This window comes from Myotis daubentonii, chromosome 3 (assembly GCF_963259705.1).
Source record: "Myotis daubentonii chromosome 3, mMyoDau2.1, whole genome shotgun sequence".
NCBI classification, from domain to species: Eukaryota; Metazoa; Chordata; class Mammalia; order Chiroptera; family Vespertilionidae; genus Myotis; species Myotis daubentonii.
Genome location: NC_081842.1, coordinates 139,123,234 through 139,150,974, shown reverse-complemented (window position 1 = coordinate 139,150,974; position 27,741 = coordinate 139,123,234). Strand labels below are relative to the sequence as shown.

Below are 27,741 nucleotides of genomic sequence, written 5' to 3'. Positions count from 1 at the left end.
CCAGAGGTGAAACACTTTAAGTGAACGATTCCTGAGGGAACAGAAACATGGATCGTTTAGAATGAGAAGGTCCTCACTCCAGGACGGCCTCACAGAAAAATCAAAGGGAATTCTTCATGCAGTGAGTGCAAACCAGAGAGCTGAGCTGGGGGTCTGACATTAAGACAGCTGGAAGGATGGAGGAGGAGGGGGAGCTTGGGAAGAGAGAGGACAGGGTAATCTTCTGGGGATAAAATTTATTACCGAGCTAAAAAGAAAAATCTGCAAGTTAAAGTTGAGAGTCATTTTGTTTATTCCCTAAGTGCTGCAATGTCCTTTTTGTTAATTTGTTTATACAAGTTTTAGGGGCCAGCTACATTTTTAGCATACAATCTACATTTACTCCCAGAGTGCTGCCCCTCAGACATTCCATCGGGCTCTGGGAAAGGGGATAAAAGGCATATTTTTAAAGGTGGGTGTGTATGTGCAAAATATGTTTGTTTTAAAGAGATCTTTAACGCTGTAGAAATAATTAGCCATGTGCATGAACCAAAATAACGAATACCAAATGGTACAAAAACTTGCTTGAATCCTGTTTCAGAACAGAACTTGAATGAAACATTAACTTCTATCTCCTCTCTCTTTCCCCTTGTTTTTATAATGATCCTGATTTTATAATGATCACTTACCCCGTTGGCTATGAATTTGATGCCCCCACACATCCTCTTAACATTCTCCCTGCCTCTCAGCTGCTTCAAGTCTTTAGGTATTATACTACTTGCTTTCCGGAGGGGCCCAGAAATATTAACTATTGAGCATTTTAATGACCTAAAATCAATTAAACGCATGTTGCAAATGTAAATTTAACAACATTGAAGCTGCTATTATCTACATGGTACCTTGTCACTGGGGTTATTTATCTGGGATAGGTAAAGACAGACATCCTCACTTGCTGGATCCAACCTTCTTACCTTGTTGTGTTGTTCCCTCATAATTGACAGCGCTATTCTAGCATCCAATTTTTGAATTTAGGGGAGGACTCAGATGATGTGTTGGGATGCTTGAGAAGGCAAATCTAAGTGTGTGGGGGTGGGGTGTTGTCTGCTGTTTTGGTCTCCACTGCTTCTCTTCAGATGTACTGGTGAACTCACGACAGGGTGTTACTAGTAACAATCTGCATTACCTTCTATTGGCTCTCGCCAAGCATGTCACCAGCAGACTGAGATTGGTTTGAGATTGACTAGACTCCCGTGAATGAGCCCTGGGCTCGAACACCAGTTGAAGAGGAAGCAAACCACAGGAACAGCGTTTTCCGAGAGGATTACTTCCCTTAAATTGAAACATAATCATGTTCCCTTTCAGGGCACTCGTACAAAGCCCATCTGTTTACTCGAGCATTTGCTTGATGGTGTGGGCAGCTCAGCCAGTGTAATCTCAGGCATGAGATTTTCAAATGCTGAATATGTTAATTCAAGCACATTATCTCTCATTGACCTACGTACGTGTAAAGTATGGTAATCAATAATGCAAATGTATCCATCAACTCTAGCGGCTGGAAACCATATATATGAGATGCCGCCTAGTTGATCCATTCCCCGACTCTAAAGTAGGTCTATAAAGCTTCCCTTCCAAGTCATCTGTGGCCAGGAAGTTTAATCCAGTGGCCGTTAACCCCGAATCCGGGGTCATGTCTTTTAGAAACTCTCCAGTGCTTCTACTGTTCAGCGTGGCTTGAGAACCACTGGTCTAATCCAATGTCCTTTCTTAGTCCGTGACTTTCTCAGTTTCTCTGCTACATTATATGTAGTTGGGGTCTTAGTTTCCTTACGCCTTCTTACCTATTTTTCCTGTCTTTAACCAAAGTTAGGTGTTTTTTCCTCTCCCCTTTTATTACCCTCCCTGTCTCAGTTTCTCTCCTGGGATAATGGTATTGCTTTTGAAGTCCTGGTCCCCTCACTTGCTCCCCATTCTCCCAGATGACTGCCATGTAAAATGAATGAGTCTTAAACTTGATCATCCTCTCCTCCTCCAGAATAGCATCCTTTCCATCTTATCCGTCTTCTAACACTTGTACCCTTTCTTATTCCCACTTGAACACCCTGATTCCTTTCACTTAGCTTGGCTTGCTTCAGTCATTAGCCAAGCTTTGCTCATTCTTCTTACCTCTCTTCCATACTCACCATCACTGCTAGAATGTAGACCTAAGGACCTGAGCTAATCTGACTGCAGCTTTCTGCATAGGGAGATGGGCATAAAGCGGAAGGTAGAATGGAGAGACGGAATTCTAGCCCTGATTCTGCATTTAATTAAACACAGTACCAAAGCTATATGACTTTAATAACACCCATCATTTCTTTGGGACTCAGTTTCTCTACATATAAATTAAGAAGTTGTATTTTATAAATGGAATAACTATAAATAGAAATCTTTGTGTAATTTGGAAATGATGTGTAAATTACAGATAGATTAGAGTTTCTTGGCCTGTGGCTGAAAGCATCATATGAAAATGCTGATGAAGAAGAGATGGTATTTCACTCCAGATGACTGTATCGACACCGTCTGGATTGACCCCTGCTCTGTCATCTAGGCCTCCGAATAGCAACACCAAGTACATGAGGAGGGCTGTGTCTTCAGTGTTTGCTCAATACAGCCAACATTTTGTTTGCTCGAGATTTAGCTTCCTAAAAATGTTTGGCAAATGCAAATTTGGAAATTAGCTTACTGTCTTTGAGCTACTGTCAGAACAACAGAAACCTTGTCTGAAAGAAGTTTGTATACAATTTGTGTGCTGGGATTTTTTAAAAAAAAAAAAATCAGATAACCCAGGTTTATCTGCCTGAGTTGCATGTTGTCCCCCAAGGAAATGCAAGCAGCTTTCTTGGTGCCATCTCACCTGTCCTCACAATTCTTTAGATTTAGGACACTGTTCACACTATTCTTGGCATTTGCAAAATGAGAAACTGAGGTATTGTCGTTTAATCCATCTGTCTGCCAAGGAAAATTGAGAAACACCATGGACAAAATAGTTAAAATTATTTGGGCCTTGACTGTAGGTTGTGAAAAATTTATTCATTGAAGGGCAAAATACATTTCTATTCCCAGGGTATTGCCAAGAGCAAAGAGATTATGCTCAGAATTAAATACAGCCGTTTCATTTCACCTTTGCTTTGAAACTTAACGAGAAAGAACAGCAGACACTGTTTTCCACCGAAAGCCAAATTAGGTCAGAGAACTGTTTTCTTCGACCTCCTAATTCACGGGATGAGCAGGGAAGGGGTAGAAAACCCATGGCCCGTGTACTTGTTTAGTCCCTGATTCTTTTCTCCAAAGTGGGCTGGAGGCAGGAAACATAGGAGGAAGAGGGAGTCACTCTGGGATGTTTCTCATGTATCCAAAGTTGAGAAATCCAAGGCACATGCTGTATTATGTGTTAGAGCTAAGTCACACAGATGTTGTGAGCAAGAGGAACATTTGAGGCAACATGCCTGAACACAACGACTTCAGAGCTGAGGAGAAGTGGAGAAAAGTCATGAGGAAGGAACGGGCCCCGTCAATGCCATACCCAGAGTCAGCCCATCACCTGCTATTTGTAAGGGGTGGAGGTTGGAGCCAGAGATGTTAGCGGTCACAGGAAAAGGCAAGGGGGGGGTTGCGGGGGTGGGGGGGGGGAGGGGGCGGGGAGAGAGGGAGGCAGCTCAATCTGCCAGTCTGAAGGGTGGGCGAGGATTCATGGAACAGGAAGGGGAAAGGCGTGCCTTTCTTGTGGACGAGGCTCCTCTTCCCACTGTGCCCGTCCATCAGGGTGGAAGCTGCTCTCTTTGTTTCCTCACTCGGAGGAGCCTGCCAGGAACGTGGCAGATGAGACGCCTGTCACTAAGAGGAGGTGTTCCGAGCTCCGGGGAAAATGGGAGGCAGCAGTGAATCGCCGCTGCAGTTTTCCATGCGATTGCATGGCCGTCACTTAGCACCCCTGATGCACAAGGTCAGGCACAAGTGCAGGGGCACCGAGGGCAGCAGGGTTGACTGGATTCTGCAAACCGAAGCAGGCCCGGTCCGACCCAGCGAAGAGGCCATGGCCCTTCCTTTTGTTGATGAAGCGAGTGAGAGGCAATGAAACACTATAATAACGAGGTCTTCTTAGTTATAATAAACACCTCTCCACCAAGAGGCAGAGAAGGGATGGGGAGACCTGGGGTACTATAATCGAAAGTGTGACAGGACACAGGAGCGTGTGGCCGGCAGGGCCTGGGGGCAGAGGCCCCGGTGATGTTTCGGCTTAGCTTTGTGTGCTCCTCACCGTAAGGTGTAAGCCGAGTACTGTGGCAGCTGCTGCCAGGCTTCCTGCCTCTCAGAGAGCTGGGTGCCTCACCGTTACCCGGAGTCTTTCTTGTTCCATCACAGATGGGGGGACAGCCAGGACCCCAGACAGTCTTTTCTCTTGATCTAAATGCTGCCATCTGAGCCCTAACTGGTTTGGCTCAGTGGATAGAGTGTCAGCCTGTGGACTGAAAGGTCCCAGGTTCGATTCCGGTCAAGGGCATGTACCTGGGTTGCGGGCACATCCCCAGTAGGAGGTGTGCAGGAGGCAGCTGATCGATGTTTCTCTCTCATTGATGTTTCTAACTCTCTATCCCTCTCCCTTCCTCTCTGTAAAAAATCAATAAAATATATTTTAAAAAAATAAAAATAAATGCTGCCATCTGAGCAACCCGGGGCTCCTCTCAGAGCCCCAGCCCCTAAAATCATAGGAAGTTAAGCTCTCCTCTAAATGTGTCAAGAATATGAAATAGATTTTGTTTTCTGGGGAAAGCACAGTTCCGTAAAAGCAAATTCCGTGGGGGCTGACAAGTGCAGCTGGAGCTCAGTACACTCGCAGATGCTCCTGGGCTTGAATTCCCTTCCTTGTGCTGTAGCTGGACCCTCTGCAGCTTTAAGGGAAGGTGCTCTCGGCTGTATTGTGGAGAGCAGACTGTGAGGCAGGCACCCTGCTAGGTCCCAGGGTGTGGGGCACATACTGAGCGTGTTCCTCCCTCAGGGAATGTAGGGCCTAGTGTGGTGATTCTCACAGTAGCTGGGACTCTGGAGGCCTGCTCCCACGCTCGGCTGTATGGCGTGGTGGGTTTGGGGTGTGGCCCCAAAGCAGGATTTTAAACAACCTCCCCATGTGATTCCAACGTGTGGCCAAGGTTCAGAACCACGGTCCTGGTGGAGTAGGGTCCCAAACTTAGCTGCATTCAGAATCACCAGAGAAACCTCTAAAAACATGGGTTCCTGGATCCCAGCACAGACCTACTGAATTCTGGCAAAGGGCAGGGAGTGTGTGTTTTTCCAAGGGCACAAGTGTTTCTGATCATCCACCCAGGGAACCCTCCTTGTATAGTGCCCATGCCCAGCTGTGAGCTAGGCAGTAATGCTTGTAACCGTTTAATGTCTTTATTCTCATAGACAAAGCTGTTTTCATCCCTTCAGATAATGGCCAAGTTCATAGTTGTTTTAAATGAAATTTCACCGTGTTCTAGAGCTACCAACCCACTGACGGCACTCCCCGTCCTTGGGGCCCTGTCCCTGCCACGTTCCTGGGAGAGAATTTGTTTCTTTCCTTAAGTCCTCTTCCCTGTGTTCATATAGACCCCGCCCCCCCCCGCCCCCCCCCCCCCGCCACACACACACACACATATCTAGACCTGCCTGCTGTTCACCTCTGTTACTGAAACCTGATGGTAGCCTGGCCCTCACCGGTCTGTAGGACACAGAGCAGGCCTCCGGGTTGTGCCCCCGTGGTCACTGCCAGTGGGGGTCTCCCAGTCTCCTAAGGTGTGTTCTCCATGAGGCGGGGCCCAGGTTCTGCTCTCCCCCGGTCCTGCCGTCAGTGTGCAGGAGCCTTTTAGTCCGTGCGTTTAATTGAACAGCTTCCACATTGTCCTTGAGGAAAGTTTTAAGTCAGCTGTGAAATAGAAACCAAGCCCACCGTCGGAAGCATTTCCAGTGCCTGGCTGTTGGGAGCTCACGTAAGCTTCCCTGGCTCCCTTGAGAACTGTGTGGGCCGTTCTCAGGAACTAACACTTTGTATGTTTTACTAGAGGAGCTAGCATTCTGCATACTTGTATGTTTTACTGTTTACTTGGAAATGTATACTGATTCGATCACTGCTTTATTGCTGTTTTTCACCACCCTGTCCACCATCCCACAAGTCAACCAGAGCAAAATGGAAGCAAAGTATAGATTTTTTTCAAAACCATAGAGCTGAGAAAGATGCCAAATGTTGAGACGTGTCCTTATGAAGAAATAAGAGTGTAGCAGACATGTAGATAAAATGCCTCAGCATTGAAGTTTTTCTACTTCACATTAGCGATTTTTCTAATGGAAGCCTCTTTTCATATATATTTTTGTTTATTTAAGAAAAAGCCTATTTAGCTTGTTTTAAGAAATTATCTCGTACAGAAATAAAGGCTTTTTTTTCCATTTTCCAATCAAAAGTATAGTCTGTAAAAGACCAGGAATGTAGTGGCCCTCAGCCCACATCTGAGACTCTGCATCGTAAAATCAGGGAATGCTGACGGTGGCAAGCTGAGCACTGGAATGAGGCCATTCCCCCTGCACTCTGTGGGAACCGCATGATAAGGAGTACATATTGATCCTATAAGAAGGAAGCAGAACTCAAAAAAATCAATCCAGAAAAGTAATACCTTTCTTATAAAAAGGACGTTGACAGAATTCTTGGAGTATTCTGACCATTTCTTCCACCTTCTCATAATTATGAAGGAAAAAGAAGTGAGCATCAACACAGTTCCTACTGAATAGGAGGAGCATGTTTTAGTTGATAAGTACTGAATGCACAGTTTGTGCTTAGGCTCTGTACTACATGCCGAATATACAGGGTCTCATTTAATGGTCACCCAGACCCTTCAGGGTAGATGTAATCCCCTGGTTAAGTTAACTTGGTTAAGTTAACTTGCTGGGACACAAAGGCACTCCATCCTTCCAGGTACAACATGGGTTGCTTAACCCTTTCTTTGGACAAGGCCAAACTCCTTATTCTATGGTAGGGAAGGGTCAAATGTGAGGCTTTTTCCCCCAATGGTTGCAACATTTTGAAGAAAAATTGACACTAGTAGGGGAGTAACTGGATATAGGAGTTAAGTAGTAAGGAGACATCAAAAATCACGTTCTACTCTTATGCCCGGGGAAAGCCATTGACACCAGTATGGGACTATACAGAGCAGATGCTGGTTTGAGATGGTGTTGGGGGAAGTTGGGGCATCTGTGTAGAAATTCTCAACAGGCAGTTGGAGATAGGAGACTGGATTCAGGCAAGAAAACATACTCAGATCTTTTTTGTTATAGACATTGCGCTTTCTCACATATGTCGTCTTATTGCATGTGACAACAGTCTTTTGAAATGTTATTATTGCCCTGCCCAGTGTGGCGCAGTTGGTTGAGCATCAGCTGTGCACCAAATGGTCTGTGGTTTGGTTCTAAGTCAGGCACATACCTGGGTTGTGGGCTCCATCCCCTCTTGGGGCGTGCAGGAGGCAGACAATCAATGTTTCTCTCTTGCATCAATGGTTCCCTCTCTCTTGCTCTTTCTCTCTCTTCCTCTCTCTCTAAAATCAATAAAAACATGTCTTAATAAATAAAATATTATGATCATATTATATTATATTATTATTATTATTGATGAGGAAACAGACTCAAGAGGTTAACTGTCTTCTGAGGCCACATTCCTAGTAAAGAGAACGAGCTTGCTGTCCACAGGGCACTGTGTCTCCTTTTAACCATAAGCATTTTCTTGCCTATTTAGATGATAGTCATTCGACACCCCCAACAGCATTATTTGGTGTCTTTCATGTGCTTTTAGGGCCTTAAGTAAAATAGCTGGCATTTTTTGTGCATTTATACTAGTGTAGAGATTTCATGAGGGCATGGGTAGTCTAAACAGATTCAATAGGAAAGATTGATTTCATTTGTAATGACGAATTGTGTCTAAACAGTGTACTGTGCTCTGTGTTCAAATAAGTCAGAAAGCTTCCATGTATACTGCGGGAATAAACAGCAAATAATACAAACAAACCCAGTTTAAAACATGAATGCACTTGAATTTTACTTTTGAATGTAGATGTCATTGACTATTTGTTCTGCAGACAACACTCTAGTGCAGTTTGAGAGAAGAGAATACCAGTGCTCTCATGTGAATTTCCCTAGAAGAAGGCAGTTTTAGGCTTAGTACGCTTTCTCAACTGTTGCGACTTGAAATCCCTCATCAACAGAGGCGAAGCAAGAAAACTTTAATTAGAGATTATTCCATCTAAGGTCTTCTCTGAAGCTGACTGGTGCCATGTGTTGCATGAAGTAACCTGGAAGGAAGGAAAGTAGGGTTTTTAATACAGTTGAAAATATGACCTAAGTCAAGGAGGTAGTGGTAGGGCCCTTCTCCCGATCATCATACCAGCAGCCAATGTGCATAGGTCTTGCAGTGCCCAGACCCTGGACCAGCTCTTTGAATGTGTGAACTCACAACAAGCCTGTGGGGTAAATTTATTTATTCCCACTTGAGAGTTAAGGACATGGAGACACAGCTGCTGGGGGAAGGCACCAGAATGCCACCTCTGCAGTCAGGACCCCAAGCCTGTGCCCTTCATTCTGCCAGGGGAGGTCGTTTCATGCCCGAAAGCAGTTCATGGCTAGAGGTGGCTTTTCCTGAGGTCCCCCAGCCTGTGTGCTAGGCTCTGACTGCCTTGTTGCAGCAATGCCACCACAACCGCACGACATATGGCTTATTATCTCCATTTTCTTAAAGAGAAAACCAAATTTTCGAAAGTTAAATAACTTCCCCTAAAGTCACTGGTTACCAAAGGCCAAAAGCTACAAGTTGAGCCCAGGTCTTTGTGACACCAAAGTCAACCAGGTGCCGATCGTCCCGCAATAAGAATGCTGGTAGAAAGCGTGGTGGATTTCTAACGGCAAAGGACAAGCGAAGCCTTTTTCCTCTCTGACCAGCTTCTCATTACAACTTCTCTTTACTGCAGGCCCCAGAAGTACTGCATAGAGGGGGGTTCCCTTCCTGCCAGACCCTGAATTAAGTAAAAGAGCGTAAACTGCCCTGACGTCTCCTGCTGAATGCGGTTGATTTGACAGTGCACCTCGTTCAGAGGGATCTGGCATTCTTCCAGGGAGAATGTGAAATTTTTTTTCATTGAGTGAATACCTGATTACATTAATGATGCTGAGCAGGGGGGGCGGGGGGGGAGAGGAGGAGCAGTTTGGCAGCCAGATTCTGTAGGGTTTCTGGCAGCTCATTCAGCGTCCTCCACGCCCCACTGGCTTTGCGCTGGGCCTCCTGTGAGCCCAGGAGGGGCTGCGGTAATTACTCAGCGTTTTGATTGAAAACAGCCTTAGGTGGCGAGTCATCCCATTGTCCATTTTGCTGGTGATTGGAAATGGCACAGGGCATCTTGGGCTCTGCGAAGCAGCCTCTCTGAAATAAATGGAGGTAGAAAATAGGTTTCCCACTTGTTCCGCTTTTCAAAAGAAACCATTCATCTTTTGAGGGTCAGAACTCAGCCATCCAATTCACCGAGTATGAGTCATACCCCTAATTTTAAAACAAACATTTTTTTTTTCATAGAGAATTCTTATCTTGGCTGATTTTTACAGCTGGTCTTCCTGTGCTTTCCACGCTTGATGTAGGCTGGTTGCAATAAAATTGTTATCTTTGGAAATGCACATTCCTTCCAGTAAACCGAAGTCTACCAGAAGCGCTTCCTTGGGATTGATGTAAGGACAGTCTGGGCATAGTTTTGGATAATGATATGTGGGTTCTTAGAGCCCTCCCCATGCAACACACATCTTAATGATGTCTCACATGGCGAACTTAGACTTCCTGCTGCAGGGAGCGTCCGGGGCTAATAATCTCACAGGAGAATTTGTGAGATTAGAAATTGAATCTCTAAATACAGATGCTTTTCAAGTACAGTGTTTTATGACACTCGACTTCCATCTTTTTATCCAATACTGTATCGTTACCTAAAAAAAAAAAAAAAAAAAAAATGCAAAAGAAGATCCAGAAACCCTTTGCCTTTTGGTCGCCAACTTCTAAGATAGACAGAGCTGTAACAGACTGACACGGGAAGGGCCACCCAGTAAATGTGTCCAGCCTCACAGGCCAGGCAGTTTCTGCCACAAATAAAGGACAACAGCCCTAGAATCTGAAAGGACTATAAAATTTCAGCCTATACTCATCTGGGGAGTTGACAACGTGAAAACAAGTGGAAAGTACAGCAAGCGCAGTCAAGTGATAGATTGTGGTGGTTGTGGACGCTTCAGAGGACGAAGGGATGAGCAAGAGTGCAATGGTCTTAAGTGGCTTAGCCAAGCTTCCGGGGCCCCACTATGGGCAGAGGCATGGAGGGAGTGGCAGTGGCAGCCTGGGTGGGGACCAGAAGGATAGTCGAGCTATAGGACAGCGTGTGGATGATAGGATAGAGCAGAATGATGAGGGGCACAAAGAAGAGGGGTGAGGGGCGAGGGGTGTGGTGGGGAGAACCTCAAGTAAGTGACATCTAAAGAGAGACTTGAAAGATAGCTTAGAACACTGGTGCTCAAGCATGGTCCCCAGACCAGCTGCGTCTGCATCATCTGGGAACTTAGGTATGAGAACCCCTGGATCGGAAAACAGGCAACAAGGTGGCGGGAAGGGAAAGTGCTCAGAGCAGAGGGTATGCACACACCCTAAGGGCTTGAGCTGACATGCTTGAGGGCTGGAACAGTACACAGCCACATCCACTGGTCTGCGTGTTATCTATGATGCTTTCGCACGGCACTGGCAAAGTTGAGGAGTCGTGGCAGAAACTGCCTGGGTGGCCCTTCTCCTAAGTGCTGGCCCCTGATTTAGAGGGCAGGACTGACATCACCTGGGGGTCTGGTCCACATGACCTGGGAGTCTACTACAGGGGAGAAGACATGGACAAGCAGCCTTCTGTCTTGAGCAAGTAATGAAAGGATAGACAGCTTTGGACACCACCTTAAAATGATGCTTCTTAGCTTTTCATTGCTCACAGTCCCCATTGTAATGTGAGGAAGTGCATTCCGCTGTAAGGGCTTAAAGATGCCTGGAGTCCAGCCCTGGAGAGCAGGCCGGCTCTAGCAGGTATTTGGAGGATCCATGTAGCTCCAAGGAAAACTGGGCATGGAGAGGCTGTGGAAGTTTAAAGACAAAATTGCAATTGGATTACAATTGGTTTGCAAACTTTTAAAATCATGACGTATAGTTTTAAAAAATTCTTTTTTCTTATGATAAAATATCCATAACAAAAAATTGACTACTTTAGCCATTTTTAAGTGTACATCTCACTGGTATTAGGTATATTCACATTCTTGTGCAATTATCACCCCACTTATCTCCAGAACATTTTCATCATTCCAAACTGTAATTCTGTGTACACACTAAACAGTAACTCCCCATGGCCCCCTCCCCCAGCCCCTGGAAAGCTCTGTTCTACTTTCTTTCTCTGTGAATTTGCCTATTCTAAGTACCTCCTATAAGTGGAATCATACAGTATTTGTCCTTCTGCTTCTGGCTTCTTTCGCTGAGCATAATCTTTCAATCTTTCAGTAATACTCGTCTGGTAGAAAGTATCCGAATTGCATTCCTCTTTCAGGCTGGTAATAGTCCACTGTGCGGATAGACCACCTGTTGCCTATCCAGTCCTCTGTTGATGAGCATTCAGGTTGTTTCTGCCTCTTGGCTTTTGTGAGTAATACTGCTGTGAACACTGGCATACAGTATCTGTGGGAGTCCTTGCTTTCCATTCCTCTGGGCACATGCCTAGAACTGGAGTTGCTGGATTCTACGTTAATTCTACATTTAACTTTTTGAGGAACTTCCAATCAGTTTTCCACAGCAGTCGGACCACTTTACATTCCCACCAGCAGTGCACAAATGCTCTAATTTCTTCACATCCTCACCAAGACTTGTTATTTCCCCCCACACACACTTTTTTTTTTTTAAAGTAATGGCTATCCTATGGGTGTGTAGTGGGGAGCATGTCATTTTTTAAAGCACAGTTAAGGAAGGTGAGAACACCATGTTCATGTTGTCAGGGCCGGGGCAAAGGATTGGCAGCTGTATTTAAGCATCATTGAGACCTTCTGCCAAGGAGGGTGATGGTGTTAACCAGGAACCTAAAGATCATTGTAGCAGGGGTGCTCACCTGTGGCTGAACATTAGAATCCCCTGGTGCATCTTTTTCAATGCCAGTGCTGGCCCCGCCTTCTGGAATTCTGATTCGGTTGGTCTGGCTGAGTCTGGACATGGGTGTGTGTTGAAAAGCTCCCAGGTTCTCCCAACGTACAAGGAGGATTGACTTCTTAGTCTGCAGTGAGAACAATGTGGCCCTGGGACCCCTGCTGCCAGCTTTCTTGTTCCTCAGCTCAGGGCTGCTGCCACCATGTTCAGCATAACCAAGGGCACAGTGAACCCAGCCCTGCCCCAGGCACGTGTGCAGCTTCCTCTGCTCTGAGGAAGTACTTCCTCCAAAACCCTAAGAGCCAGGTGCTGGAGCCTGGGGATGGGATGCTGGGCTGGTCAGGGTCAGTGTCAGTGGCCATGGAGATTGCTGGTAAGTCAGTTCCACTCAGTGGATGGAGGATATTGAGACACCTGCACATCCGGGTGATGCTTCTCCCATTGCTCCAGCACTGTGAATAGGGTACCCAGAAAATTGAACGGCTAATTCTACCGAGATGTGTGTGCTTAACCGCTGGGTAATTCTTATGGGCAGGCTTTCTCCACAGGGCCTGGCCCAGATGGAATTACACCAGGCAGCATGTTCTCCTCCCCAATCTGTTGCATTCACCTGCCTGTCACTGGCCACTGTTTAGGGGTGCTCAAATTTGGATTGATCTAATCCTTGCTTCATGATACATTCTTATTCTTATCCCTGGACTCTGATGGATTTTATTTATGTTTATTACTTTGTCTATTTAAGTATATAATCAGCACGGGCTATAAGGAGTTTATGAGCCATCTATAAAGTCAGAAAGATCCGTTTCCACAAGACTGCCCTCAATTTCTGACACCAATTACAAGTTTGGAGGGTTCCCCAAACTACCCTCAGGTGGGATAACTCACTGGAAGCTGTTATGCTCATGGCTGCAGTTTACTACAAAGAATAGATACAGGTTAAAATTAGCCAAGGAAAGAGGCATATAGGGCAGAGGCCCAGAGGGGTCCAAACTGGGGGCTTCCAGGCATTCCCTCCCGTGGCGTCGTGGCCACAGTGTGTGACAGTACGCAGGGAGTGCTGCCAACCAGGGGAGCTCACCGGAGCCTTGGGGTCCAGTGTTTTTATCGGAGCTCAATCACAGACTGCCGTGTGGCGGATCTTTTGTCCCCAGCCCTTCCCGGAGGCCTGGCAAATATCTCTAGTTATTAGCTCCTCAGAGATTGGAACTGATCCCACATGGCCAGAGACCCATCATAAGTCACTCTGTTAGACTGTCTGGTGGCCAAAGCCCCCAGGCAAACAGACACACTGATATGGGGCAGGCCACTCCAGAGGCCTGGACATCCATCACCTCCAGTAGCCCAGAGCAAATGCTAGACCTCTGTTTGGCTATGGTTAATCTATACATATACATATACATATACATATACATATACATATATATATACATACATATATATATATAATTTTTTAAAATTGATTTTTAGAGAAGAGTTGACAGAGAAAGAAACATTGATCAGCGGCCTCCAACATGCACCCTGACCAGGGATGGAGCCCACAACCTGGGCATGTGCTCTTACTGGGAATCAAATCAGTGACCTTTCCATTTACAGGACAGTGCTCAACCAACTGAACCACACTGGCCAGGGCAGGGTTAATTCTTCACTACACACCAGCAGTTTCACTGCCTACTCTAAGAACTGGAGCCAGGCTGTTTCTACAGACAAACCAGGATTTTCATTTTATTTTGGCCAGTTGCACCCTGTGCCTCAGTATCCTTGTCTTTACAATAGGACGATCACACACAGATGGTCACTGGCATGTAAAACATCTCTGTGGCCTGCACCAAGAAGGGCTCAGTGAATTCTGTCAACCCGCTTCGCTTTGGGGGTTTGGGGCCTTGGTGGTCCAGGGGATTAAAAAGGTGCATCGTGTCCCAGAGACAGTAAGACTGCCTACCACAGAAGGCAAGCCGTCGTGACACAGCCCTGCAGGAATGACGGGGTAGTTTATAGATGACCCACGGGCCTCGGGTTTCCTTTCCAGCCACACGGGGCAATGAGTGCTCTAAGACCCTCTCAGAATGCCTCAGTTCCAGAAGGCATCTGGGTGGAGATGTTTTACATTCATAAACGTGGGCCATCTAATCCCTCAGAGACCCAGTCCCCCGGTGGCCTTAGAACAGACTCAGCCTCCCCCTGCTACTGCTGGGCTGTGCTGAGTGGTTGTAGCAAAGCACAGGAGAGCATGTGTGAGCAGACAGCTGGCAGCCTTCCTGTGGGATGTGGAAAGAAGTCCACATTTCCCCACCGTGCCTTTTGGGAATTACTCATCCAAGAAGTATTGCGGAAAAGCAGGCCGAGTGGAGCAAGGAGCCATCATACTTAACTCTCACCGAGAAATGCCAGGCTTTACGTTTACCTCTGGCCTTTCTCTTTATTCTGTTGGTGTATATTGAGTTGCTTGCATGCTTCTTGGTGTGAATGGGGGCCTGTACATTGGAAACATTTGGCTGAAGAAAGAAAATAAATTCTCAAAGACCCATAACTTTCTTTTTTTGTAAATCACAGGTATGGGGGGAACCCAGTTGCTTGAAAGGATTGGTAGTTGGAAGGACTGTATTGATTGATCGTGGAACCAGGGGAGGTCAGCAGCAGTAAGGTGGGTGAGAACGGGAGGCACCAGGAAGCACTTGCATAGTTGTAGTTGTGATGACTGCCATCTACCGAGTGTGTACACTACGTTGGCACCATGCCGACTGATTCCTCCCCACTTTATAGGCAGACATTACACACTGTTGAAACACTTGCCTCCCTATACTGGGTGCATGTTTAATTTTGAGTCAAATAAAAATTACATTAAAAAATTACAAACTAGTTAGGGGTAAAGCCAGGTTTTCAACCTGGACTCCACCTACTCCACAGCCTGTTCTTTCTGCTACTCTCTGTGGCCTCTTTCTTAATCTATATAATAAAAACCTAATATGCTAGGTGTCCGGTCATCCAGTCAGCCCTTTAACCAATCAAAGCATAATATGCTAATGATATACTAGTACTAAGGCCACTCAACCACTTGTTATGACGTGCACTGACCACCAGGGGGCAGATGCTCCAACTGGTAGGTTTGCTTGGGGTCTGGCTGATTGGGACTGAGTGAGACAGGCTGGGCATGCTCTGGAGCCCTTCTGCAGCCCCTCCCAGGCTGGCCAACCTCCCACGTCCCTCCCTGGCCCCAATTGTGCATAGGTGGGGTCCCTCAGCCTGGCCTGAGCCCTCTCACAATCTGGGACCCCTCAGGGGATGTCAGAGAGCCGGTTTTGGCATGATCCCGCAGGCCAGGCTGAGGGACCCCCACTGGTGCACGAATTCATGCACTGGGCCTCTAGTTAGTAATAATAGTAGTAATAATATGTTACCTTCCTGTCAGGATTGATGATAATATTGTTTTATCTTCGTATTTCAAATATGCCAATGGATGTAAATGCTTGCTGAATTCTGTAGTGAGTGCTAAGAATCACTAGAGTGCTAAGGACATTACTTTGAGAGTCAAGAAGGACAGATTCCTGTCCTCCCCACCCCAATCCTAACTGTGAGCATGGCCAGTTCTCTGCCCCTGGTTGTGCCAGCCGGAGCGGGGAGACCAATGGGGCCAACTGCCTCTGCCTGAGACCAGTCACTGTGCTGAGGGTTGGGAACACTGCACACGGCGCATGAGTGCTTGGCACTGGGCCTGGCCGGGGGCATGGAGGATAAATAGGTGGGCGTCCTGGGTACTGGTCCAGCTCGCCTGCCACTTTCAAGCAGAAAGGTCTTTGCTCTGTATCGAACCAGGGAAGCTCTTGACAGAAAGGCATTTCCCACTTTTCTGAAACCTCAAACTCAGCCTCTGTTAGACAGTTCATTTGGGACCGGTTTCAATCACATGGTTATCCCTCTGAGTGATGATTTTTCCGTCTTGAGCCTTTCCAGGAATTCCAGCTCAGGCAGGCTGCCAGGGGACACTGGCTACTCAGACGTGGCTGCGACATTCCCCACGGGCCGGCCAGCTTCCCGGGATAGCCCGGCCCCGCTGCAGGCCTCGACCCTCCTCCCTCCTCCTTATCGCCCCACCTGCATGCCTGTCCCATGCACACAGACATGTGCCATGTCCCCATGCAGTGGGCTCCACCTGCATGACAGATAACCTGGTGCTTCCACAGGTGGCAAAACCCGCTCACAACACGCCCAGTGCCACCGTCATCGTGTTGACTGGGAAAGGTAATGGCAGAGGCCGAGAATCCAAGAGCAGCTCCACTCAAGGCTTCAGAAGTGCTGTCTCCCACTTGGGCTGACAGCAGCCAATGACGGAGCCCATTGAGCAGGGGTCCTCAAACTACGGTCCGCGGGCCACATGCAAATACAAATATTGTATTTGTTCCCGTTTTGTTTTTTTACTTCAAAATAAGATATGTGCAGTGTGCATAGGAACTTGTTCAGTTTTTTTGTTTTTTTTTTAAACTATAGTCCGGCCCTCCAACGGTCTGAGGGACAGTGAACTGGCCCCCTGTTTAAAAAGTTTGAGGACCCCTGCCATTGAGGGTGAGGGAGGCAGCAGTGTAGTTCTATGCCAGGTCGAGAAGTTCAGTAGACAGACAGACAACACCAGCACAGCTGTGCGCCTACAGGATCCCCTCCAGTGCCTCCCTGAGGGCCTTCAACCTGCAGTGACGCCAAGTCCGTTTGGCCCACTGGACTCAGAGCCACGTGGAGTCGGGAGCACCCAAATGGGACTGTGTTCATTCAGATGGATTTACATTTTTTAACCTTTGTATTAAGTTTAGTTGTTGTATTCATTGCCTGAAATGAATACTGGAAAAAAAGTATTATTTATGGTGCTAACAACATAGAACGGGGTCTGTTTTCTCCTGCCCTTCCCCTTCCCACTGAAATCTCGCCTCCCCAACAAGGCCCTGCCTCAAAAGAAAGGCCCCCCGCCTGGCCAGCATGGCTCAGTGGTTGAGCATCAACCTATGAATCAAGAGGTCATTTCCCAGTCAGGACACATGCCCAGGTTGCAGGGCTTGATCCAGTCGGGGGCGTGCAGGAGGCAGCCGATGATGGTTTCCTCTCATCATTTCCATCTCTCTCCTCCCTTCCTCTCTGAAATCAATAAAAACATATTTTTTATAAAAAGAAAGAAAGCCCTGTGTGGTATGCATCGCTGCTGCACCTGTGTGCACCCCTGAACTTGATTTTTGTGATGCCAGAGGGAGAGAGTTTGTGTAGACAGCATGTTAATGTCCTCAGTGCTCCATGTCTGACCATGCAGGTTGTTCTCTCTGTGGTCTCTGCTCTACCGTGACCTGGATCACAGTTGGGTGGGTGGCATTGAGCTTGGGGCTGGGGGTGCTGGGGATCCCAGCTCCCTTGCCAGTAAAGTCAAAAGATTCTGATCTTTCTGCCTCAGCCAACCCAGCAAGTAACACGGAATGCACACCAGCTTCAGCCCAGGGTTAGTGCTGGTGTGGTGCGGGTTCCCTGGACATCTTCAGCCCCTCTTACCCCTAGCTTCCTGCCCCTTTTATACATGAGAAAAGATAGGACATTTGCTCTAACGCTGCCATCACCACAGTGCATCCCAGTACCTGTCTACTCTGTGTCCTGGTTGGGTAGAACAAGACACCCAACGCTGTCCTCCCTCTGACTGCAAGGTCTTGGCCAAGCCTCAGGGTCCCCATCTGCAAAGTGGAGGTAAAAATATAAACCTCATGAGTTTGTTGTGAGGAGTAAATGAGATATTTATAAATAGAGTTATTGGCACCCTGGCCAGGAGGCTCGGTTGGTTGAAGCATCATCCCGTACACCATAAAGATGGCGGGTTTGATTCCCTGTCAGGGCACATAACTAGGTTATGGGTTTGATCTCCGGTCGGGGCATGTACGGGAGGCACCCATTCAATGTTTCTCTTTCACATCCATGTCTGTTTGTCTCCCTCTCTCCTGCCCTCTTTCCCTTTCTCTCTCTCTGAAGATCAATGGTAATACTAGTATATCCTTGGATGAGGATAAATAAGTAAATAGACTTATTGGCATATAGTAGATGATAAATATATGGAAGCTATTTGTATGTGTTTCCTAGGACTGCCGTAACAGATTACCTCAAATTCGGTAGCTTAAAACAATGGAAACTTGGGCATGATGCCAAGTGAGATAAATCAGAGGACAAATGATGTATGATATCACTTAGACATGGAATCTAAAATAACTGAACTTGTAAAAACAGAGTAGAATGGTGGTTACCAGGGGCAGGAGGTGGGAGTGGGAGAAAGGAAGAGATGTGGTTGGAGGGCACAGACTTGCAACCAGCAGATAAATATGTTTTGGGCCAGTGTCCCCTTGCCTCCGTACTCTGTGACTTTGCCGATGCCACATACTGTTACAGTATTGAGTCCCTTATTCTGAACACTGTGCTTTTTTTTTTTTTAAATGAAGCTTATAATTACTCCAAGTTATTAGGCACCACACCAAACTGTTGGTTCACATTGAATGTATGGTCCAACAGAAAATCCCTAGGCTCTTTCATTTGAACCATTCTCAAGCCAGCCGTTCTCTCCAGCTCTGCTACTAAACTAATTGAGCTGTTGAAACCACGGGCAGGTATTTACATTTACTCTCATTAATCTTAAATTTCTTGGTTTTGTGCCATCGCTTCCAGGTTCTGAGGATATATTTGAATATTAATTGCAATGATACATTAAGCATTCCTTCCAGCCTTCTGTTACCTCTGAATATGATAGCCAAAGCACTAATAAAATGTTGAACAGAATAGACCTAAAAATAGAGTCCTGGCATACCATTGGCTCCATGCTGACATTGAAAAATTAAGGTCCACTGTACACATCAGAGGCAAAGTAAATGATGAATGAATGTGTGATCCACTTCCTTTGGGACATACTGTTCAGCAACCATGAAGGTATCTAATTATGCTATCATCCACCCCACCTTTCTCCATCCCAGAAACCCCAAGGATGTCAGGGTAGGGCCTGTTTTTAATATTTAATATTTTAATGAAGTGCCTTCTACCAGCTCAGCACACGGATCTTCAATCTTAGTAATAAAATGAAACAGAAAGGAGATGGGCGTACCAGGAATTAGAGAATCCTCGCCACGTCCTAGTGACCTCTCCCACCAGGCCCCGGTGTTCTGTCTCCTAATGGTCAGATGGTTTTTCCAGAACAGACAAGCTCGGCAGTCTGCGTTCCTTCCTCTTTAAAACTGTAGTCATGCCTCTGTTCTGCATAGACACACATGCCAGAAAGGCGTGGGTTCACACTCTCCGGGCTGGGTGTGCTAGGCGCGCAGCCCAGTTCATGGCCATGACCTCGGAATGCATTTTCAGGACGGCGTGTGTCCCGTTCTAGGAGCATCTTCCGTTCAGAGCGCGCGGTTGTTGTTTATAGGACTGGCAGTCAGTGGGGATATGTTCCCACATCTCTCAGTACAGAGGCATCTTGGTTCTTTTATCATTTCTGAAACAGTCTAAATCCATGGTACTGGGGGAAACTGTATTATAGCAAAGATATGTGTGGCTTTCTTTGTTAAAGTTTGTTTTTCTTTCTGGAGAGGATCGAGTCCTGTATAAAACGTATGATACTAGCCTTTTTAAAGTGTGCTTTTCTATACTTCTTGAAGACGGAAGAAAAGGAATGTCTGTTATTTAGAACCGTCTTGGTCTAGGAGACACCAAAGGAAACAGCTGCGCCTTACCTCCATGTTAGCTGCTTATCTCCATCAGTTAGCAGATAAGCAGCAAGCCTCCATCAGTTCTGTTTATGTGCAGCCCTGGTCAGGGCTCCCAGCGCCTGCTCCAGGGGAAAGAGGCTAGAGATGTTTACTATGCTTGGGAGCTTATGAGCAGAAAACTTATTCTTATACTGAGTTTCTGAAACCTTGCTGTGCCTGTGAATCATCGGGGGATCGTGTTAAAATACAGATTCTGAATCAGGAGGCCTGGATGGGGCCTGAGGTTCTGCATTTCTAAAGCTGCTGGGGTGCTGGTGTTGCTGGCCTGACGACCACCCTTGGAATGGCAAGGCCTTCGGCCACGGAGCTAAATTTTAAAATACTGATCGAGGGATAGATATAAATGTAGATATAGAGATGCTTGAGGTGAATGTATCCAGAACAGTGATTACCAGGTAAACTGTATGTAGTAAACCCCAAATAAGTCTGTCTCAATTCATCCATGAACTCCCCCCCCCCCCCCACTTTAGCCTTCCTGATGTTTGAACAGTATGATCTGCATTCGTGGTTCTTTTGTAACGTAGTGTTTATGGACTCTTGTGTGGCTCCATGTTTCAAAGGAAGTGTTCTGTTGTGGCGGGAACATCGGAGGCAAACTCCTCGGGGCCCAGCTGAATCATTGGGTTTCAGCCCTGAGAAGGCGATTGGGGACACAGAGGCCATTTGTCTGCAGCTGGAAGGAGACCCTAAAAGCAGAAATCCCACTCTCCTTTTTTCTTCTTTCTTATCCCTTACTCTCTCCCTTCCTTTTCCCTACTGCACTTTTCTACCTTCGTTATTGACCTCTTCCTTGTTTTCTATTCATTGAATAGTCACCCAGTGTGCCAGAGACGTGGACATGGTAGCATACTCTGGCGCCCTCTGGTGGTTCACTGCAAAGAGCAAGACACAGCCCTAGCAGGTTTGGCTCAGTGGATAGAGTGTCTGCCTGTGGACTGAAGGGTCCAGGATTCGATTCTGGTCAGGGCACATGATTCTCTCTCATCATTGATATCTCTCTCTCTCTCTCTCTCTCTCTCTCTCTCTCTCTCTCTCTCTCTCTCTCTCTCTCTCTCCTTCTCCCTTCCTCTCTGAAATCAGTAAAACATATATATGAAAGAGCAAGACACAGTCCCTGTCCTCACAGTGCTTCTCCCTGATAGGAGATACTGACACTACAGAGAGATAATGGAGCACAGGGAAGGAGCACATCCCCAGAATTAGATCCTCGTCTCCTCCAAGCTGCACTGGTAATAGCAGGCATGGTCCTTCCAAATGTGGGAGAAGGATGGGTTGAATTTTTATCAGTTTGGCCCTTTTTGGTCCAGTTCAGTCTGTATCTTTATATCCTTGGTTTTATTATTATTATTATTATTAAGAAAAGATGTTTATCAATGGTTAACTTTTTAAAAGAAAATATATGAATTTGTCAATGCCAAATCTTAGTGGTCCATTAGCAGAAGACCAGCTCTAAATAAGCCAGGGCACTTCTGAGAACCAAGTCAGCATTCTTCTTCAAACTGGGTTCTTTAAAAAGTACCTTCAAAGGGGTTTTCTCGTTTTATAAATTGTGCATTCAGTTGTATGGGCAATTTTACATTTGCATTGCTAATGGACCTATTTCTGAATGTATTTGACATTTTGCTTGGCTTTGAAAGGACTTTTCTGCTGCTGCTTTTTCTTCCCTGAGGCTGTCTTGCGCTAATTAACCTATTCCCTTACTGGCTGGGCCTACTATATGCAAATGTTCTCATTTCAGATTCTGACATACTACTTGCATGAACATCCTTAGTGAAATCTTGTGGGGTCTTATTGGATCAGTGCTAGTGTAGAGCCAGCAGGGGGCGTATGGAATGGTGGGCTTTGAGGAGATCTATCTTATATAACTTTGCTAGTTGGTATGGGAATATGAGAGCTCATACAGTTCCCGTGCTCATGGGTGACTCTTGAAATCTCTAGATCATTATCAGTGCTTTTTAAGCAGCCAAAAAGGGCAACTGTTTTTGATGCATTGTAGTTTAATTTTATTCTGTCATTGTTTTGAAAATAGCACTGTCATTTCATTGACTTGCGAGTACGGGGTGTAAATTATGTAGTGCACTCTATAAGAGAAGGCTACGCAGAACACAGTTAGCTGGACTTTAAAAGGCTGCAGGTCGGGAGAGTAAATAATTGACACTACTCTTTTGACACAGATATTTCTTCAGCGTTAATATTTTAGGTCTTTTTATTTTTGTTTCTGCCCTAGTCTTTAAAGTGCCTCTCATCATATGAGAAACCCTATTATAACTGAAATGCTCTTTGATGTTGAGACACCAAATTCCTAAACCTCCACCTTCAACATAAACTGATCGTAGTCATTGTAGTTGGGGGACCTGGTCTCGTGCCATTTGTACTTTTATCGTGATGTTTGTTAGTGATATTCAAGCAAAACCAAAAAGGACCACTAAATCATTGGCAAAATAAAGTAAAATTGCAGACCAGGGTGGGGTGTGTAAACTGTATAGGAAATGTGGAATAAGCTGGTGTTGGGAGTTGAGCGGAGGGGCGTCGGAGAAAAGTGTGTAATAATAGGGATATGAAAAGATTTTTTAAAAAAAGGATATGGCGATTGCTTCAGATAGACAAGGATCAGAGGCTGAAGGCTGCTGCCATATTGTGTTTTTTTAAAAATCAGAGCATAGAAAAGAGTGTCTGGGTAGGAGGACCACTGTAACCCCAGGGCACATGATCCCCACAGCGGGACCTCACAGCTTCCCAAAGTCATAGCATGGTGACATTGTGCGTGTCTGCAGCTGCTGGCCGTAGGGGGCGCACACATCTGGCCCTTGGTAGCCTGGTTCCCATAGCTTCCATTGATGTTTTGTCTCCTGCCAGGTAGTCATCTCTTTGCCCACAGTCTTGGTGACTCGGAATTCAGTGTTTACTGGGAGACTGAGATATGCGTCTAAGAAATGGCTCCAGGTTCACTGTTTGTATGTTCGAGTGTAAACACACAGGTTCTGATTGGTCTGAAAGAAGTTTTACCTCCAGGGTTAAGGGTAGGCTGGCTCTCTCCAAGGAGAGCAGGGGCGGAGGGTATAAAAGGAAATTCAAAGGCCACTTGGAACGAGTCGGGGATGAAGCAAGTGTGTAACCATCATTAAAGAAGCCTTCAGTACACCTGCATGATTATCGAATTTTTATAAAAAACTGTAACCATATTCATTTTTTAACTGTCTCACCAAAACCAATTTCTTTTGGTTTTCTGTTATCATGAGTGGCTGTACTGGGAATTCTTGTAAAGAGAATTGTTGTAAACTTAGAATGGACCCAGAGTCAGGTGGCATCTTCGAGTAGTGGCTCTAACAGATGGGGATTCAAAGATAACATGCAAAGTCCATTGAGGCTCTCACTCCTAACCTGCCCCTCCCCAGGGACTGGCTTGGAGGGTGGGGCCCAGGGAACATTCCCTGATGTCATCCTCCCTGTGAGTTTCATTTGATTTTCCAACAAAGTAAAGAAGAGGTGAGGCATGGAACCAGCATTTCCGAAAAGAAAACTTTAGAAGCACGTTGTCTACCTTCTAATAAGAAAAAAGGAGAGAGGTATTGAGAAACGTGTCTTAGGGGAGTTAACTTCATAAAAAGGTCTCTGCTTTAAGTTTTGACTTGCTCCATGTCTTAATCGTGTCCACCGAGGCCACTGTTTTAGCTGTTTCAGTGTCGGGGCTAGAATCATGTTTTCAGAATTTGCACGGAAGCCAAAGCCTAGTCTTAGTCTTGGGAGGATGTCCTTTTCCGGTGCTGATGTCTTGATTTCTTTTCCCTCCTCCCCTTTCTCTTCCTTTCCCTCTTCCTTTCCCCAGATTCCAGAGCTGCTGCTGGCGGACTGCACCCACGGGGAGATGATTCCTCATGAAGAGCCTGGATCCCTTACAGAAATCAAATGTGACTTTCCATTTATCAGACTAAAATCAGAGCCAGCCAGACAGTGAAGCAGTCACCGTGGAGGGGGGACGGCGAAAAATGAAATCCAACCAAGAGCGGAGCAACGAATGCCTGCCTCCCAAGAAGCGCGAGATCCCGGCCACCAGCCGGCCTTCGGAGGAGAAGGCCACCGTCCTGCCCAGCGACAACCACCGGGCGGAGGGCGTGGCATGGCTCCCGGGCGCCCTTGGTGGCCGAGGTCACGGGGGCGGGAGGCATGGCCCGGCGGGGACCGCGGTGGAGCTTGGTTTACAACAGGGAATAGGTTTACACAAAGCGCTGCCCACGGCGCTGGACTACTCCCCACCCAGCGCGCCCAGGTCCGTCCCGGCGACCACCACGCTGCCCACGGTGTACCCTCCCCCGCAGTCCGGGACCCCGGTGTCGCCCGTGCAGTACGCGCACCTGCCGCACACTTTCCAGTTTATTGGGTCCTCCCAGTACAGCGGGCCCTACGCAGGGTTCATCCCCTCCCAGCTGATCTCCCCAACGGCCAGCCCCGCCACCAGCGCGGTGGCCTCGGCCGGGGGCGTCTCCACTCCATCCCAGCGCTCCCAGCTGGAGGCCTATTCCACTCTGCTGGCCAGCATGGGCGGGCTGAGCCACGCCTCAGGACACAAGGCTGAGCAGCAGCAGCAGCAGCAGCACTTGGGCAGGACTCCAGGGCTCATGGCACCAGGGTCCCCACCACCCACCCAGCAGAACCAGTACGTCCACATCGCCAGCTCCCCGCAGAACGCCGGGCGCACGGCCTCTCCGCCGGCCATCCCCGTCCACCTCCACCCCCACCAGACGATGATCCCACACACCATCACCCTGGGGCCCTCCCCCCAGGTCGTAGTGCAATACACCGACTCGGGCAGCCACTTCCTTCCTCGGGAGGCCACCAAGAAAGCCGAGAGCAGCAGGCTGCAGCAGGCCATGCAGGCCAAGGAGATCCTCAACGGGGAGCTGGAGAAGGGCCGGCGGTACGGCGCCCCCACCTCCGCCGACCTGGGCCTGGTGAAGGCGGGCGGCAAGTCAGCGCCTCACCCCTACGAGTCCAGGCACGTGGTTGTCCACCCCAGCCCCTCCGACTATGGCAGTCGGGACTCCACGGGGGTCCGAGCCTCTGTGATGGTCCTGCCCAACAGCAACACCCCCGTCTCCGACCTGGAAGTGCAGCAGGTCACGCACCGCGAGGCCTCCCCCTCCACCCTCAACGACAAAAGTGGCCTGCATTTAGGGAAGCCCGGACACCGCTCCTACGCGCTCTCACCCCAACAGGCTCTGGGCCCCGAAGGCGTGAAGGCCGCCACCGTCGCCACGCTGTCACCCCACACGGTCATTCAGACCACACACAGCGCTTCGGAGCCACTCCCAGTCGGGCTGCCAGCCACAGCCTTCTACGCAGGGACACAGCCGCCCGTCATCGGCTACCTGAGCAGCCAGCAGCAGGCGATCACCTATGCCGGCAGCCTGCCCCAGCACCTGGTCATCCCCGGCACCCAGCCCCTGCTCATCCCGGTGGGCAGTGCTGACGTGGACGGGTCGGGAGCTGCCTCTGCAATAGCCACATCGTCGCCCCAGTTTGCAGCAGTGCCTCACACATTCGTCTCCACCGCCCTTCCCAAGAGCGAGAACTTCAGCCCAGAGGCCCTGGTCACCCAGGCCGCCTACCCGGCCATGGTGCAGGCCCAGATCCACCTGCCCGTGGTGCAGTCCGTGGCGTCCCCGGCAGCAGTGCCCCCGACGCTGCCCCCCTACTTCATGAAAGGCTCCATCATCCAACTGGCCAACGGGGAGCTGAAGAAGGTGGAGGACTTAAAAACGGAGGACTTCATCCAGAGCGCAGAGATCAGCAATGACCTGAAGATCGACTCCAGCACCGTGGAGAGGATTGAGGACAGCCACAGCCCCGGCGTCGCCGTCATCCAGTTTGCCGTCGGGGAGCACCGGGCACAGGTAATGTTCACCCAGGTCCCAGGCGGGGACACCCACCACACACCTTCCTCACTTCCTGGCGAGATGAACATCTTCCAGGCGCAGACTCTGCCATGCTCTGGGGGGAATGAAAGGCTTTCATTTGTACCCAGACTTCGGACTCTGAGTCTTCTCTAAGAAGATTCTCTAAGAGAATTAGCCTCGGTGCCCCAAGACATCTGCTGTTTGCAGTGATCTAACTTCTCTGCACCTGGAGTGAGGCTAGTCAGGTCCCAACCGCAGGACAATTTAAGGAAATCATCACTCAAGTTATGCTTTTGTTCTGGGGTTCAGATGGGAACCTGACTGAGAAAGGCTGGGTTAAGGCCCTTCTAGAGGCCCATCTGCCCCTTTTTCCCCACCAGGAAGGGACACTGATGGTCAGGTAAGGATAATAGATGCCCAGAGTCACCCACCATATCTCATACCAACATCCGTGTTTTAAAATGCAGGTTTTATTGTTGGTCAGGCGTGGCAAGGCCAAGAGATGAGATAATGGCCATTGAAAACATAGTTCTTATACTCCCAGATCCCAAGAGGGGACATGCCACACGGGGAAGCACCAGGCTCAGTCAGGAGGCAGAGGGAGTGAGGAGAAAAGAGGGAGTATTGTGGTTTCTGTGGGGAGGAGTGGGTGAGAGGGTGAGTAGGTGTGGGACTGGCTGGTTTGAATAACTTTATAGTTAGCTCTCCTCCTAGTTGTCTGGTACCTGCTGTGGGGTGACTGGGGCAGGTGGGCAGTGGCCAGGAGTCTGAGCCTCGTAAAGGAGGTGGCTGAGTGGTTTGCATATGAAGGGTCTGCTCCCAGCAGAGTTGATTGCTATCTCTAGGAATTAGCTAACTCCAGAGGGGCAATCCCTCCAGAGTCAGCAAGGCCCCCAGATGTCAGAGCATCAGAACACAGAAAATTAAAAGTCGGGTTCATACAATCCAAGAAGTCATGGCTGTCCCAGGTGCTCTGCTGGGCTTGGGGTGAATAGGAACCCCAACAGTCATGTGCAGCCAAGCTGACTCATGTTAGAAACTAGAACTATGATCAACTCTCTTATAATTTCCCTGGGTTCCTTCAGTCTACCCTTTTCCAGGCTCTTAAATCTCTTGGATGCATTTATTCTAGAGCCCATTATAGCAAACAGCAACGTCACTGCCCAGGGTGACTGGGTCAAACAGAGTAGGCCCCCATGGGAACTCTCCTGGCTGTAGTGCCCGCTCTCAGGGGATGTTTCCATCAGGGACTTTGAAACTCTCGGCTGTGACAGCGCCTCCTTCAGGTGTGAGTTGGAAAAGGGTCAAGGCTTAGCTGATGGGACATTTACAGAAAACAAAACAAGCAAAACAAGACAAACTGGTTAACGGTTTGAATTGTTTTAAGTACATTTTTAAAAGATCAAGTGAAGTGGAGGGAGGCCAATTTTCCAAAGTGTTTTCCGGAACTCCTTTTGAATGACCGGAAGTGGGATCTTACACAACAGCCAGGACCTGCCTTGCCAAGAGCTTTTAACCCCAAATATTTTTCTTTTTTATGGTGAGATGTCACTGTAGGCTTAGACTCTTTGGTAAGACCCACAAAAGATTTCTCAAAGTTCTGAGTCAAAGAAAGAGCAAAACTTTTAAAATGGCATCATTATGTACAACACGCTACCCATCCGTAGTTGCTGCTCACTCCGACCTTCCTACATGGATTGGGGTCGGTCCTCGTAGGAAAAAGGAATTCTCTTTAGCAAAGCTGTCTTTTTAAGAGTCCCCAGGAGAAGCATGGTAAATAAACAAGAATGAAAAGTAAATGTGTTTTTCATGGTAGTTTTTTTTTTTTTTTTTTGATCCTTAAAGCGTTAGTGTGCACAGAAGT

At 47.7% G+C, this 27,741-nt stretch overlaps 1 protein-coding gene across 14 annotated transcripts in view; it reads left to right on the top strand.

The window, feature by feature from the left end:
• Positions 1 to 27,741, top strand: part of ATXN1 (ataxin 1) — a 422,285-nt gene that overhangs the window by 374,556 nt on the left and 19,988 nt on the right. For all 14 annotated transcript variants that reach the window (XM_059688693.1, XM_059688694.1, XM_059688697.1 and 11 more), the window contains one exon: positions 23,810 to 25,874. In XM_059688693.1, coding sequence (XP_059544676.1) covers positions 23,970 to 25,874 — 1,905 coding nt within the window. In that variant the 5' untranslated portion in view covers positions 23,810 to 23,969. The remainder of the gene's footprint in view (positions 1 to 23,809; positions 25,875 to 27,741) is intronic.